This window comes from Macaca fascicularis, chromosome 12, assembly GCF_037993035.2.
Source record: "Macaca fascicularis isolate 582-1 chromosome 12, T2T-MFA8v1.1".
In the NCBI taxonomy this organism is placed as follows: Eukaryota; Metazoa; Chordata; class Mammalia; order Primates; family Cercopithecidae; genus Macaca; species Macaca fascicularis.
The window spans coordinates 54,650,038-54,662,600 of NC_088386.1; the positions used below are offsets into that span (position 1 = coordinate 54,650,038).

The 12,563-nt window shown below is 46.4% G+C and overlaps 2 protein-coding genes across 51 annotated transcripts in view; one reads left to right on the forward strand and one right to left on the reverse strand.

Moving 5' to 3' along the window:
* Window positions 1-12,563, forward strand: part of TANC1 (tetratricopeptide repeat, ankyrin repeat and coiled-coil containing 1) — a 265,441-nt gene that overhangs the window by 249,353 nt on the left and 3,525 nt on the right. For 30 of the 31 annotated variants that reach the window (XM_065525539.2, XM_065525540.1, XM_065525538.1 and 27 more), the window contains 7 exons: window positions 632-765; window positions 2,368-2,491; window positions 3,127-3,302; window positions 7,671-7,803; window positions 9,091-9,182; window positions 11,230-11,376; window positions 12,216-12,316. In XM_065525539.2, the coding sequence (XP_065381611.1) occupies window positions 632-765; window positions 2,368-2,491; window positions 3,127-3,302; window positions 7,671-7,803; window positions 9,091-9,182; window positions 11,230-11,376; window positions 12,216-12,316 (907 nt within the window). Of the gene's footprint in view, window positions 1-631; window positions 766-2,367; window positions 2,492-3,126; window positions 3,303-6,351; window positions 6,539-7,670; window positions 7,804-9,090; window positions 9,183-11,229; window positions 11,377-12,215; window positions 12,317-12,563 lie in introns of those variants that run through there. The other variant, XM_074009212.1, reaches the window with a different exon arrangement.
* WDSUB1 (WD repeat, sterile alpha motif and U-box domain containing 1) overlaps window positions 1-12,563 on the reverse strand; it is an 85,915-nt gene that overhangs the window by 16,338 nt on the left and 57,014 nt on the right. For 2 of the 20 annotated variants that reach the window (XM_074009215.1, XM_074009214.1), the window contains exon 11: window positions 2,770-3,333. The exons of 17 other annotated variants lie outside the window; for them this stretch is intronic. In XM_074009215.1, the coding sequence (XP_073865316.1) occupies window positions 3,284-3,333 (50 nt within the window). In that variant the 3' untranslated portion in view covers window positions 2,770-3,283. Of the gene's footprint in view, window positions 1-2,769; window positions 3,334-12,563 lie in introns of those variants that run through there. One more of the 20 variants, XR_012421136.1, reaches the window with a different exon arrangement.

The window sequence follows — 12,563 nt, forward strand, 5'->3', positions numbered from 1 at the left end:
TGAGTGATTATTCTTGTTGAATGAAATTTTACGATTTTAGGGTAAGAGGCCAAACTAGACAATAATTCCAACCTGTGTTTGCGTTGCACTGTATTCTGGTTATCTCTTCCTGTGAAAAACAGAAAAAAACTTAGCCACCTCTGAATCTATAGTTTGGGCCGGGCATGGTGGGGATGGCTCACCTCTGCTCACATGGCTTTAGCTGGGGCAGCTTGACCCAGGCTGGTGGATCCCTTTCCAGATGGCACATGCATGTGGCTGGCCGGCTGGTGCTGGCTGTCTCCTGGGAGCCCATCTGGAACTGGCAGCCATGCCCAGGCCTCAGTTCTTCTCTCTGTGGGTCTCACCACAGGACTGCTTGGGCTTCCTCTCAGCATGGCATCCGGCCTCCAGGAAAGAGTGTTCAAGGATGTACAAGCAGCCCATCTCCTAGGACCTGGGCCTTGACACTCACACAGAATTTGTTCTGCTGTGTTCTGTTGGTCACAGCTGTCACAGAGCCCCCGCAGGTTCAAAGGGGGAGGACATATAGACCCTACCTCCCACTGGGGGAGAGAACTGTCAAAGAATTTCTGGCCATCTGTGCTCCACCACATGCTAACAGATTCCCCTCTATGTGACTTTCCTTTAGCCCTGACTGCTGCCGCAGGAAGAGGGAAGCTGGAGGTCTGCGAGCTGCTGCTGGGGCGTGGAGCTGCTGTGTCGCGGACAAACAGGAGAGGGGTTCCACCTTTGTTTTGTGCCGCACGCCAGGGGCATTGGCAGGTACCCGGGGGGGCCCCTGAATGCTTCAGAAGCAATGAGTGAGGATGGAGTTCACTATTGCCTGGCTCCCCTGAGAACACATGCAGCTCCCCTGAACCTGTCTGTTCCCCATCCTCGGCTTCTGTGCCATCGGGATTACTTGATAGAGCCACACGTTTGACAAGATAACACAGTTGGCCACATAGGCTGGGGAGCAAGGCTGCTCAAGGCCGAGCTATTCAGGTCAGAGACACAGCCACTGCCTTCAGCTGTGGAGGGAGGTGGAGTGGGTGGACTCATCGTGGTAACAAGAGACTTGCTCTAACATACGTGTTGTAGTTTTGGGACGCATTTGTCCAACATACTTGGAAGAAGAGCAGTTCTTTTGTGCTCTTTGGAAAAGAAAATGTTTCCCTCTGGTCCAGCACTGATTCGGGCTGGGTTTTAGTTTTAGTTTTTTTGTTTTGTTTTGTTTTTTACTATGAATGATCCATTGTTGTGGTTCATTCAAGGGAGCCAGGGGATCCTTGTTCCTTCATTTCATAAACAGTGACCACATACCTACCCCTCACCTAGCACCAGGTTACACATACACTACGGATACAAAGGATGTTATGACCATTACAAAGAAGAATGTTCTAGACCAAAGTTTTGGTCATGGAATCGCATCTCTGCCGATGCCTGCTGGCTCCCTTGGTAGGAGCTGTGAGTGCTTCCTGGCAGGATTCTTCTCCTCTTTCCATTCCTAAGAGCTTGGTTTGTACCATCTGTTCCCTGTCACCCTCACTGGTTCACCCTGATCCTCTGGCTAATCCTTTCCTGGCTCTGCTGTGTCCTAAGTCACGGGGAAGTTTGGAAAGCATTTGTTAGTGGATAACAAGCAAGAAGGCAGTGGGAATGTGTCACCTCCTATTGCTGCGGCCATGTAACAGGTGATGTGTTGGGGAAAAACTTGGGCTAAGCTGTGGGTGAAGCGGTTTCTGCTGGGATGGTGGTGATGAGATACCCATCTGGTTTTCTGAGGTTTTTTCCTCCCCAACCTTATGACCATGCCTGGTTGAAAGGTGTATTTCTAGGGCTGAGAATCTTCTCAGGGTGCTTTGCTAAAAGTTGCCTTCCCCAAAGGGCATGCCATCCGCCAGTGCTGCATCTTAAGAAAGCCCATGGCTTGGGTGTGTAGTGGGCGAGCTTCTTTCTGCGACCCCCTCCTGCCCTGCACTCAGCTGTAGGTACTTAGTTAGCTTCAGTGCCCATGGGGGACCCCGTGACTGCTGCTTGCCCCCCTGAGTTGTGCTTCATTTTCCCATGCCCCTGTGGCTGTCTTGTCCTTGGAGATTGTGATTGGCATCCCTCCTCCCCCAAATTACCATTTCTGTCTGGTATGTGTATATTTAGTAGATAACAGCAATGAATTGAGCATGTTGAAAAGAGCATATATTTTGGAAAAGATTCTGTTCAAAGGAATATAGTGGAAAGATTTTCCAGGCCCCATGGTTCACGCAACTTAGGGATTTTTGAAAGAAAGTCATTTGACTACTTTTAAAGGTTCAGAAACCTGTCTGGGTATAGCAGGTGTGGTTGAAAAGGCAGCAGGAGGATGATAATTTCAAGTGTCTCTTCCAGATTGTTAGACTGCTGTTGGAACGCGGCTGTGATGTGAACCTAAGTGACAAGCAAGGCCGGACGCCCCTCATGGTGGCTGCTTGTGAAGGGCACTTGAGCACCGTGGAATTCCTCCTTTCAAAAGGTAGCAGCATCATGCCCTCAAAGGTTTCTTTTGGACGGACACAGAGAGAGAACTTTAGCAGACCCATTCAGTGCTTTCTGATTCAAATTCTAAGTTTTCTGTGATGGAAATTTTCTTTATTTCTTTTTTTTTTTTTTGAGACGGAGTTTCATTCTGTTGCCCAGGCTGGAGTGCAGTGGCGTGATCTTGGCTCACTGCAAGCTCTGCCTCCCGGGTTCATGCCATTCTCCTGCCTCAGCCTCCCGAGTAGCTGGGACTACAGGTGCACGCCTGGCTAATTTTTTTTGTATTTTTAGTAGAGACGGGGTTTCACCATGTTAGCCAGGATGGTCTCAATCTCCTGACCTCGTGATCCTTGGCCTCCCAAAGTGCTGGGATTACAGATGTGAGCCACCGCGCCTGGCTGTACGGAAATTTTCTGATATACAGTAGAGAGAATAGGCAACACAGCCACGTGCCTGGTATTCCTCTTCAGCAGCGATGACCATTCTGCCAGCCCATCTGGCCAGTGTCACCCTTTACAGTGCTTGACTGACACTCGGTTCAGGCCAGGTGTTCTGCAGGTGTGCAATTATTTGCTTTTTGTCTTTGTCATCTCATAAGGTTCATGTTCTGTGAATGGGCTTTCCTTTCAGGTGCAGCCCTTTCTTCTCTAGACAAAGAGGGTCTGTCAGCATTAAGCTGGGCTTGTCTGAAAGGTCACAGGGCAGTGGTCCAGTATCTGGTTGAAGAAGGAGCTGCGATAGACCAGATGGACAAGAATGGCCGCACGCCCTTGGACCTGGCTGCCTTCTATGGTGATGCCGAGACTGTGAGTACCAGCAGGTGTTCCCCACCTCCACCTGCACTGGAAAGAAACCCCAGGAAGTGAACAGCTCACTCCAGGGCCTGCATGAGATTGTGTCTCAGGGTCGTCAGTGTGTGTGTGTGTGTGTGTGTGTGTGTGTGTGTGTCTTGTCGGGGATCTTTCATTTTTCTTTAATTCTGTGACATGCAATCTATTCCAGGACTTAGGATTTTAGTCAACTCATAAAAGCTTAAAAATACCTGCTTACAAACAGCACATACAAAAGACACATACGTGAATATGCGTATGCATGTCCATACGTGATTTTCTCAGTCATCCATATAAATAAAACTTTTGCATAGATCATTTAGAAAGTACTTTTATATATGGTGACTAATGACTACCTGGTTGCTTTTTTTAAAAGTTGTTTTGTTTTGTTTTTAATTTATTATTATTATTATTTTCTTTTTCTGAGATGGAGTCTTGCTCTGTTGCCCAGGTGGGAGTGCAGTGGCACAATCTCAGCTTGCTGCAGCCTCCGCCTTCTGGGTTCAAGCAGTTCTCCTACCTCAGCCTCCTGAGTAGCTGGGATTACAGGCACGTACCACCATGCCCAGCTAATTTCTGTATTTTTAGGAGAGACAGGGTTTCACCATGTTGGCCAGGCTGGTCTTCAACTCCTGACCTCGTGATCCACCTGCCTCGGCCTCCCAAGGTGCTGGGATTACAGGCGTGAGCCCCTGCACCTGGCCTATTATTAATTTTTGAGACAGAGTCTTGCTCTGTTGCCCAGACTGGAGTGCAGTGCTGTGATCACTGCAGCCTTGCTCTCCTGGTCTTAAGAGATCCTCTCACCTCAGCTCCCTGAGTAGCTGGCAATACAGGCATGCACCACCGCACCTGGCTAATTTTTAGAGACAGGGTTTCACTATGTTACCCAGGCTGGTCTCGAACACCTGGGCTCAAGTGATCTCCCCACCTTGGCTTCTGAAAATGGTAGGATTACAGGCATGAGCCACCATGCCCAGACAAAGTTTTATTTTTAATTGACAAATGATTGTGTATATTTATGGGGTACAGTGTGATGTTTTGATACATGTATACATTGTGGAATGATCAAATCAGGCTAATTAATGTATCTGTCACCCAAATATTATTTCTTTTTGGTGAGAGCATTTAAGATCTCTTTTAGCTGTTTTGAAATAAACAATACAGTATTGACCGGACACAGTGGCTCATGCCTGTAATCCCGGCACTTTGGGAGGCCAAGATGGGTAGATCACTTGAGGTCAGGAGTTCGAGATCAAGCGACCCACCTCTACTAAAAATAAAAAAATTAGCTGAGCGTGGTGGTGGGTGCCTGTAATCCCAGCTACTTGGGAGGGTGAGGCACGAGAATTGCTTGAACCCGGGAGGTGGAGGCTGCAGTGAGCCAAGATCGTACCTCTGCACTCCAGCCTGGGCAACAGAGTGAGACTCAGTCTCCAAAAATAAAATAAAAATAAATAAATAAAATAATTTTTTAAAGTTATTAATTCTAGTTGCAGTGCTATGCAGATCTCCAGAAGTTACTCCTCCTGTTTAACTGAATCTTCGTACCCTTTGACCAGTGCCTACCCTTTCCCCAGGTCCCTCTGTCTCCCAGCCTCTGGTAACCACCTTTCTATTCTCTGCTTCTGTTGTGAGTTCAACTTGTTTAGATTCCACATATAAGTGAGATCATGCTCTCTTTATGTGCGTGGCTTATTTCACTTAGCCATAATGTCCTTCAGGTTCATCCATGTTGTGGCAAATGGTAAGATTTCCTTCTTTTAAAGCCTGCATAGTATTTCATCATGTACATATACTGGTTGTTTTTAAAGTGATATGGCATTGCCTAAAAATAATATGGAAAGCTTTGGACACTCTTTATCCCTTTGCCAAATGCCCATGTCTAATCAAGGGTTGAGGGAATAAAACCTTAATAAACTGAGAACTCTGAAATGTCTTTCAGGGCAGAAACTGTGATTTTGTCAGGCTGCATGCCCTAGGCACCCAGTAGGTGCCAGAGGAATAGTCAGCTACATGACAGTTACCAGTTTCCAGTAGTTCAATACATCTAATGGAAGGACTAGTTGGAGAGACAGGTGCTTGCAGACCCTGCAGTGGAAGCCATGGCCCTGCACCTCTGTGCCTTGGTGCTTTTAGAAGGCAGCGCTGTCAGAGTTAAATGGTATCAACTTCCAATACCTTGTAAACTCTATTTCATGTCAGTTTTCAAAAACATACTCAACTAAATCTCACATGTCTACACTTATTTTTCAGCTACCTTTCCACATTCTGTAGTTTATCAAAATTAGAGAACAGTGAAGGAACTTAGCATTCTAACATTTTTTAAATATTGTGGCAAAAACACATAGCATAAAATTTACTCTTAACCATTTCTAAACATATAGAGTTCAGTAGTTTAAGTATATTCACATTGTTGTACAACCAGTATCTAGAACCTTCCATCTTGCAAAGGTGAAACTGTATTTGTTAAACAACTCTCCACCTCCCCCAGCCCATCACAGCCACCACTCTACTTTGTGTCTCTGTGAGTTTTTTACCTCTTTAGAGATCTCATGTAAGTAGAATCATATAGTATTTGTCTTTTTGTGACTGGCTTATTTCACGTAGCATAATGTCCTCCAGGTTCACCCATGTTGTAGCATGTGTTAGAATAGCATTACCTTCCTTTTTAAGGATGAATATTGCTCCATTGTACGTATATACCACATCTTGTTTTTCCAGTCATCTGTCAGTGCACACTTAGGTTGCTTCTATGTTTTTTGCTATTGTGAATAATGCTGCAGTGAATATGGGTGGCCAAGTATTTATTCAAGACCCTGCTTTTAGTTATTTGGGGTATATATCCAGAAGCAGAATTTCTGGCTCATACAGTGATTGTATTTTTAATTTTTTGAGGAACTGCCCTACGTTTTTTCCACAGCTGCTGCACCATTGTACATTCATACCACAGTGCACAAGGTTTCCAGAATTGTTCTACATCATCACCAATACTTGTTTTTTGTTTGTTTTTTGTTTTTTTTAGATGGAGTCCCACTCTGTCACCCAGGCTGAAGTGCTGTGATGCAATTTCAACTCACTGCAACCTCCGCCTCCTCAGTTTGAGCGATTCTCCTGCCTCAGCTTCCTGAGTAGCTGGGATTACAGGCCTGTGCCACCACACCTGGCTTATTTTTGTATTTTTAGTAGAGATGGGGTTTCACTATGTGGGCCAGGCTGATCTTGAACTCCTGACCTTAGGTGATCCGCCCACCTCGGCCTCCCAAATTGCTGGGATTACAGGCATGAGCCATCGCACCCAGCCAGTACATGTGGAAGGACTAGCTAGAGAGACAGGTGCTTGCAAACCTGGCAGTGGAAGCCATGGCCCTGCATGTCTGGGTCTTGGTGCTTTTTCTATAGTAGCTTTTTTTTTTTTCTTTTTTTTTTAAATAGTAGCCATCGTAATGGGTATGAGTTGAACATCTTCTCATATGCTCGTTGGCCACTCGTTGATCATTTTTGTAGAAATCTATTCAAGTCCTTTGCCCATTCTAAAGATGAGGTTATTTGGTTTTTGTAGTTGGGTTTAGTTCTTTATATAGATAATCCCTCTACTTAGTGTCATTTTGAATAGTGGAGTGGATGATAGGAAGCATATCTTTTTAGATCCACATGAAAATCTAAAATAGCCACAGGCTAAAAAATGGTTATAGGCTAAAATGGCTCCAGTAAATTGAGAAATTTGAGTGACCACAGTGTTTCTTCCTCTTGTTTCCGGTTTAGTTCAAGTGACAGCTGTTTTATCACATCAAATCAGTCCTTGTACCGTGGTATCAAACTTGCCATCTTTACTTTCCCAATTTCCTTCAAATATCTTTGAAATGGATTATACTCAGGTCCATCCAGTCCCAAGCTGCCAATCTTAACAGTCTGCCGTGCTCAGGTTGTGTGGGTCTGAGTATTTCTAAAGTCACCACTGCTGTGGCCTGCTCATTTGTTGGAGCTCATTGCAGAAGTCTGCTGCCTACTTCATTGGAGATGCAAAGGTGACTGTGTCCCATCTCTGTGACCTGGGGAGTGGTATGAGATGACAGATCATGCATGTGTGCACACACCCACCTATGGCAGCATGTCCCCTGCTTTCCTCATCCCTGACAGCAAAATCTCTTCAGCAGTGAAGGTTTTAGCTGGGGATTGCAGCTCCTCTTCTCTCTTTCGTGTCCACTTTATTTCTGTTCTAGGATCCTTAATAGGCAGAGGCATCTACAATCAGACTGAAGCTAAGACTGCCCCCCGCCAAATCCATGTGCACCCCTGAACTCCTGCCCCCAGCTGCTGCTCAGGCCTCTGCTGTCCCTACAGGTGCTGTACCTGGTGGAGAAGGGAGCCGTGATCGAGCATGTGGACCACAGTGGGATGCGGCCCTTGGACAGAGCCATCGGCTGCCGAAACACGTCCGTAGTGGTGGCGCTACTCAGAAAGGGAGCCAAATTAGGTCAGTGAGCACTGCCTCCCTTGAGCAGGAGGAGGGGTGAGCTCCCGATTGTAGAAGCCTAGAGAGCACAGAGAGTGACCTGCTCCCAGGTTAGGAAGTAAGATGTCAGATGTTTGCACATCTCTCTCTCAGTCTCACTTAATCATCATTATACACAATGTGTAAGTAGCTCACGGTGTTTCTGGCAGAGGGTGTGGAAAGCAGAGACTGGTGTTGAAGGACAGTCTGGAGTGGTATCAGTGGCCAGGAACCATGCCAGAGAGTAGTTGGCTCAGCCTCTTGCTGTGGGGTGGGGCCGGGCGGTGCTGCTGAAAGCTCTCCAGGTGACTCTGAGCAGCAGCGGAGGCTGAGCCACTCTTCTAGAGCAGCCAGTCAGCTGTGTGGGGAAGTGGCCACCACAGCAAGTTTCTGTGAAGTAGTAGTAGTATGATTTCATGGAGACAAACTAGGACGATACTTGAGGATCATGGAAGGGCCCCTGAGTAGGGAAAGCCCTTTCCACGTGGCTGGCTTTGACACAACACACCATTCCAGATGTGGGGAGGGTCCCTATTTTGGTTTGATGTGTGGGGCCCTTGGTCAAGATTAGCTCTGGGTAGGGCACTGGGAGGGAAATGCTATTCACTAGTACTGTCAAGCAGTGAACAGTGCCAGGAACTATCCAAGCAGTTTCACCTTCTGCCTTAATCCCTACCACAGCCCTGAAAGTCTCAGTGACAATCCCATGATTTTACAGATGAGGAAACCAAGGCACCCAGCAGCTAAATGGCTTCCCCTAGGACTGCTGTGTGGTACTCGCCATGGGGACCTGGCAGGCTGGCTCCAGGGCTGTGCTCTTCAGCACTCCTCCCACAGTGTCCCGAGAGTTCAGGCAGGTGGCCGAGCTGTAGGGTAGGAGAGAGAAGCCATGACATCTGGGAGTAGAGCGCAGTGACAGGGTGGAGGGACTGCATGCTGAGAACACATGCCTGCACGGTGGCTGCTGCAGGAACTGAGGAGGTTGTGCTGAGGCCTCATTTAATCAGTTTCCCTCACATCCCACTCGGAAGGGAGGGATGAGTCTTCGCTGCTTGGATGCCTTTGTTTCTCATTACTTTTTTCAGTAAAATAACAAGGACAGATTCGAGTGCCCAGGTCAGTGGAAAGGATTAGCAACTGAGCCTCGCCAGCGTCCTGCTCCCAGCTGGGCTCCTGCTGGTGCTGATCTCCAGCTGTGGGGCCATGGAGGAATTGGGATCCTTTCCCTGGGGCCTCTGAAGCGCCTCTGAATGCGTGTTTGTTTTGCAGGAAATGCTGCTTGGGCGATGGCCACTTCCAAACCTGATATCTTGATTATACTTTTACAGAAATTAATGGAGGAAGGAAATGTGATGTACAAAGTAAGTGGTGCCGCCCTTTTCTTTACCATTGAAACTGCCTCGGAGCACGCTCTTAACTGGGTATATAATGGCCATAGCTGTGCTACTGCACAGAATCCATGTAATAGAAGTGCCAAAAGGTGGCTGGGTGTGGTGGCTCACGCCTGTAACCCCAGCACTTTGGGAGGCCGAGGTGGGCGGATCACTTGAGGCCAGGAATTCTAGACCAACCTGGCCAATATGGCAAAACCCCATCTCTACTAAAAATACAAAAATTAGCCAGGTGCCTGTAATCCCAGCTACTCGGGAGGCTGAGGCAGGAGAATTGCTTGAATCCAGGAGGCAGAGGTTGCAGTGAGCTGAGATCGCACCACTGCACTCCAGCCTCAGCAACAGAGTGAGACTCAGTCTCAAAAGAAAAAAAAAAAGTGCCAAGAGGTGCTGACCTGGCTTCATGCCCACATTGTTGGCTTAATATCTTACCGGCAGAATCTTAAAGGTAGAAAGCACCTCTCTTTGTGTCTGAGAACCATTATTTCTGAGCTAATCCTTGAGGCTGTAGTGATGCTTACTGTCTGAAGCCATGCGTGAAGCCGAGTCACCTCTAGGTCAACTGAACGTCATAGAGGAGGTTCCTCAGCCTTTCATGTTCTGAGTTCAGAACACCATGCTGAGGCACCGTCATGAGATGTGGGAGAGGAACACCCAGCAGATGTTTCTAGAAGAAAAGGGTCATTCTGTCTCCTAAGCCTTTCCTATCTAATTTTTAATATCTATGAATTTCTAGAATTTGAAACCTGTTTTAGAGATATTTTTACTTAATATAGTCAAGTAACACCTCAGTTACTCAGGAGACTGAATTAATTTTTTCCATTTTCCCTTGGAAGTGGAAATACGATTTTCAGATCAATAAACTTCACTTTAAATTTTTTTAAAATAAGACAACAGTTTAGGTCAGAGGTCAGCAAACTTTTTCTGTAAAGGGCCAGACAGTAAATGTTTTAGGCTTTGCAGACCGTGTGGCCTCTGTCACAACTCCCCAGTGCTGCTGTGGGGGCACAAAAGCAGCCCCAGATAGCACAGAGTGAATGAGCACAGCTGTGTCCCAATAAAACTTTATTTGTAGACACAGGTGGTCGGCCAGACTTGGCCTCCAAGCTATAGTTTGCCAACCCCTGCTTTAGATAGATATGCAGGCCATTTGCATAGGTCACTATTCTTTGAAGCTCTGTGACCAGACAGAATTAAAAGATTATAGGGGAAACTAGATTATGACCATGTTCATCCTTTTTACTGTTAGGCACCTGTACTTGCTATGTTGTAGATTTTTTCCTTCTCATTTTTTTTTAATAGTAACAAATAAATAGGCAATATAGCATGACCCAGCAGGGTTCCTGGCTTGGAATCAGTTTGAAATTGAGTTGAGAGTGTGTATTGTTGTGGCTTTGAAGTGCTTTTAATATGGATTTTGGTAGGCAATTATGTCGGAAATACGAAGCCATTTTCAACAGGCTTTATACCTGCTGTGCAGTGGGACTGACTGAGCAAATGGATTTTTTTAGCTTTGAAAATGATGTGTGGTGCTGTTCTGATTTTTAAATCCCATGTTTTAGTTCCTCTTAGAAGAAAAATTATTCTGCAGCAAGCTCTCTAGGTTCATCTACAAGAGGCTACTTGTCCTAGGAATAGGATCAGTTTTTTCATCTGATTTCTGTTATGCTTAGCATTAAAATATCTTTAGATATGAGATCATTCTTGAAATAATTTTCAAAAATACATACCAGAAGATAATCTGATACATTAAGTTTGATAGTTATCAATCTAGCAGTTCACAGACTCTTTCTCACGGTGTAACCACAGGATGCGGGTGCGTATGAGGACAGTGAAACCCACGTGCGTCAGCCCAGTTAGTGAACTAGCTCCCACCTTGACACTTATTTGGATGCTTTCAATGTTCTGTCATGGGTTTGCAGGGGGGAGTAAACTCCCCAGGGTGTTCCAGGTGTGGGAGGGTATTCATCTTACAGCCTCTGAAAAAGGACAAATGTTTGTGATTTTTGAATCCTAGAAAGGGAAGATGAAAGAGGCAGCCCAGAGGTACCAGTATGCCTTAAGGAAGTTTCCTCGAGAAGGATTCGGAGAGGACATGAGACCCTTCAATGAATTAAGGGTTTCCCTCTATCTCAATCTGTCTCGATGCCGAAGAAAAACAAATGTAAGCTGTGCCCCTTTATTCCAACCCAGTCTTCCAGCAACAGAGCCCTTCCCCAGCGGTGAAGGGCCCGCCCTTCTCCAGACCAAAACCTGGGCCCTCCTGTCCAATCTGCTTGCACATTTACGTGAACCTGGCATGTGGGAAACAGCTCCTATCCATGACCATCGTTTGGTCACTGCTGCTACGCTCCTCGCATGATGTTGAAGGAATGCACTTGGGTTTAATTTCCTTGGCCTCAGTGATGAGAAGCAAATGCAGATTGTTCCTCTGCAGCTTCCCAACAGTGATGCTGCCAGCACTGCCATCCCCAGATTCACGAGAGTCCAACCCAAGCCTAGTGTGGTGGGCCTGCCTTCTGTTAGATTTGCTCAGAGGATCTGCCAGTAACTCGTTGCTAACCAGTCGTCCAGTCGTGGGGAACTCATAGTCAATTTGTAACTAGTAGATCCGTTTCAGTTGTACTTCCTACCTTTTTTTTTTAACTGCATCCTCCTGCCCCAGTCTGTTGAGCTGCCTGCTTCTGTGCCCTGCTGCCAGAATGGATGCAGCGTCTGCACTCCTCTCTGAGGTTGCCTCTCCACTGGGGTGTGAGGTTCCACCCTCTGGCCTTCTGGGGCACTGTTACTACCACTGTTTTCTGTAGTGGATTATTCTCCTAATGATATTAATCAACTGTCCTTATCTCCTCACTTTAAAAATGAACAGAAAACAGACCTTTCCCTTCCTCCCTCTCTGGCTGTGCCTTAGGGCGCTTCTACCCTTTCTAACAAAGCTAGAAGGGCTTCCCATAATTGTGTGTGCACAGTGCTTCTGACTCCTGTATTTCTTGTTGACACCAGGACTTTGGCATGGCAGAGGAATTTGCTTCCAAGGCTCTCGAAATGAAGCCCAAGTCCTATGAAGCCTTTTATGCCAGAGCAAGAGCAAAGAGAAACAGCAGGTACTGTCCATAGTTATCTTTGTGTGTAGAGAAGACTTTTTTCCTATGGGATCAAACCTGTCTGTCGAATTTGGGGAGGTTTTGCTGTAGAGAGGCTCAGGTGCCTCTCATCCTTTTAAATACTGAATTAGTATTACTACCTACTTCCAAGAGGCATGGCAGTGGACATTATCAGTGATGAGTAAACTTCTATTTTCTCCTGACATCTCAGTAATTATTCCTTCCCACCCTTCCCCCCAGGTGCAAC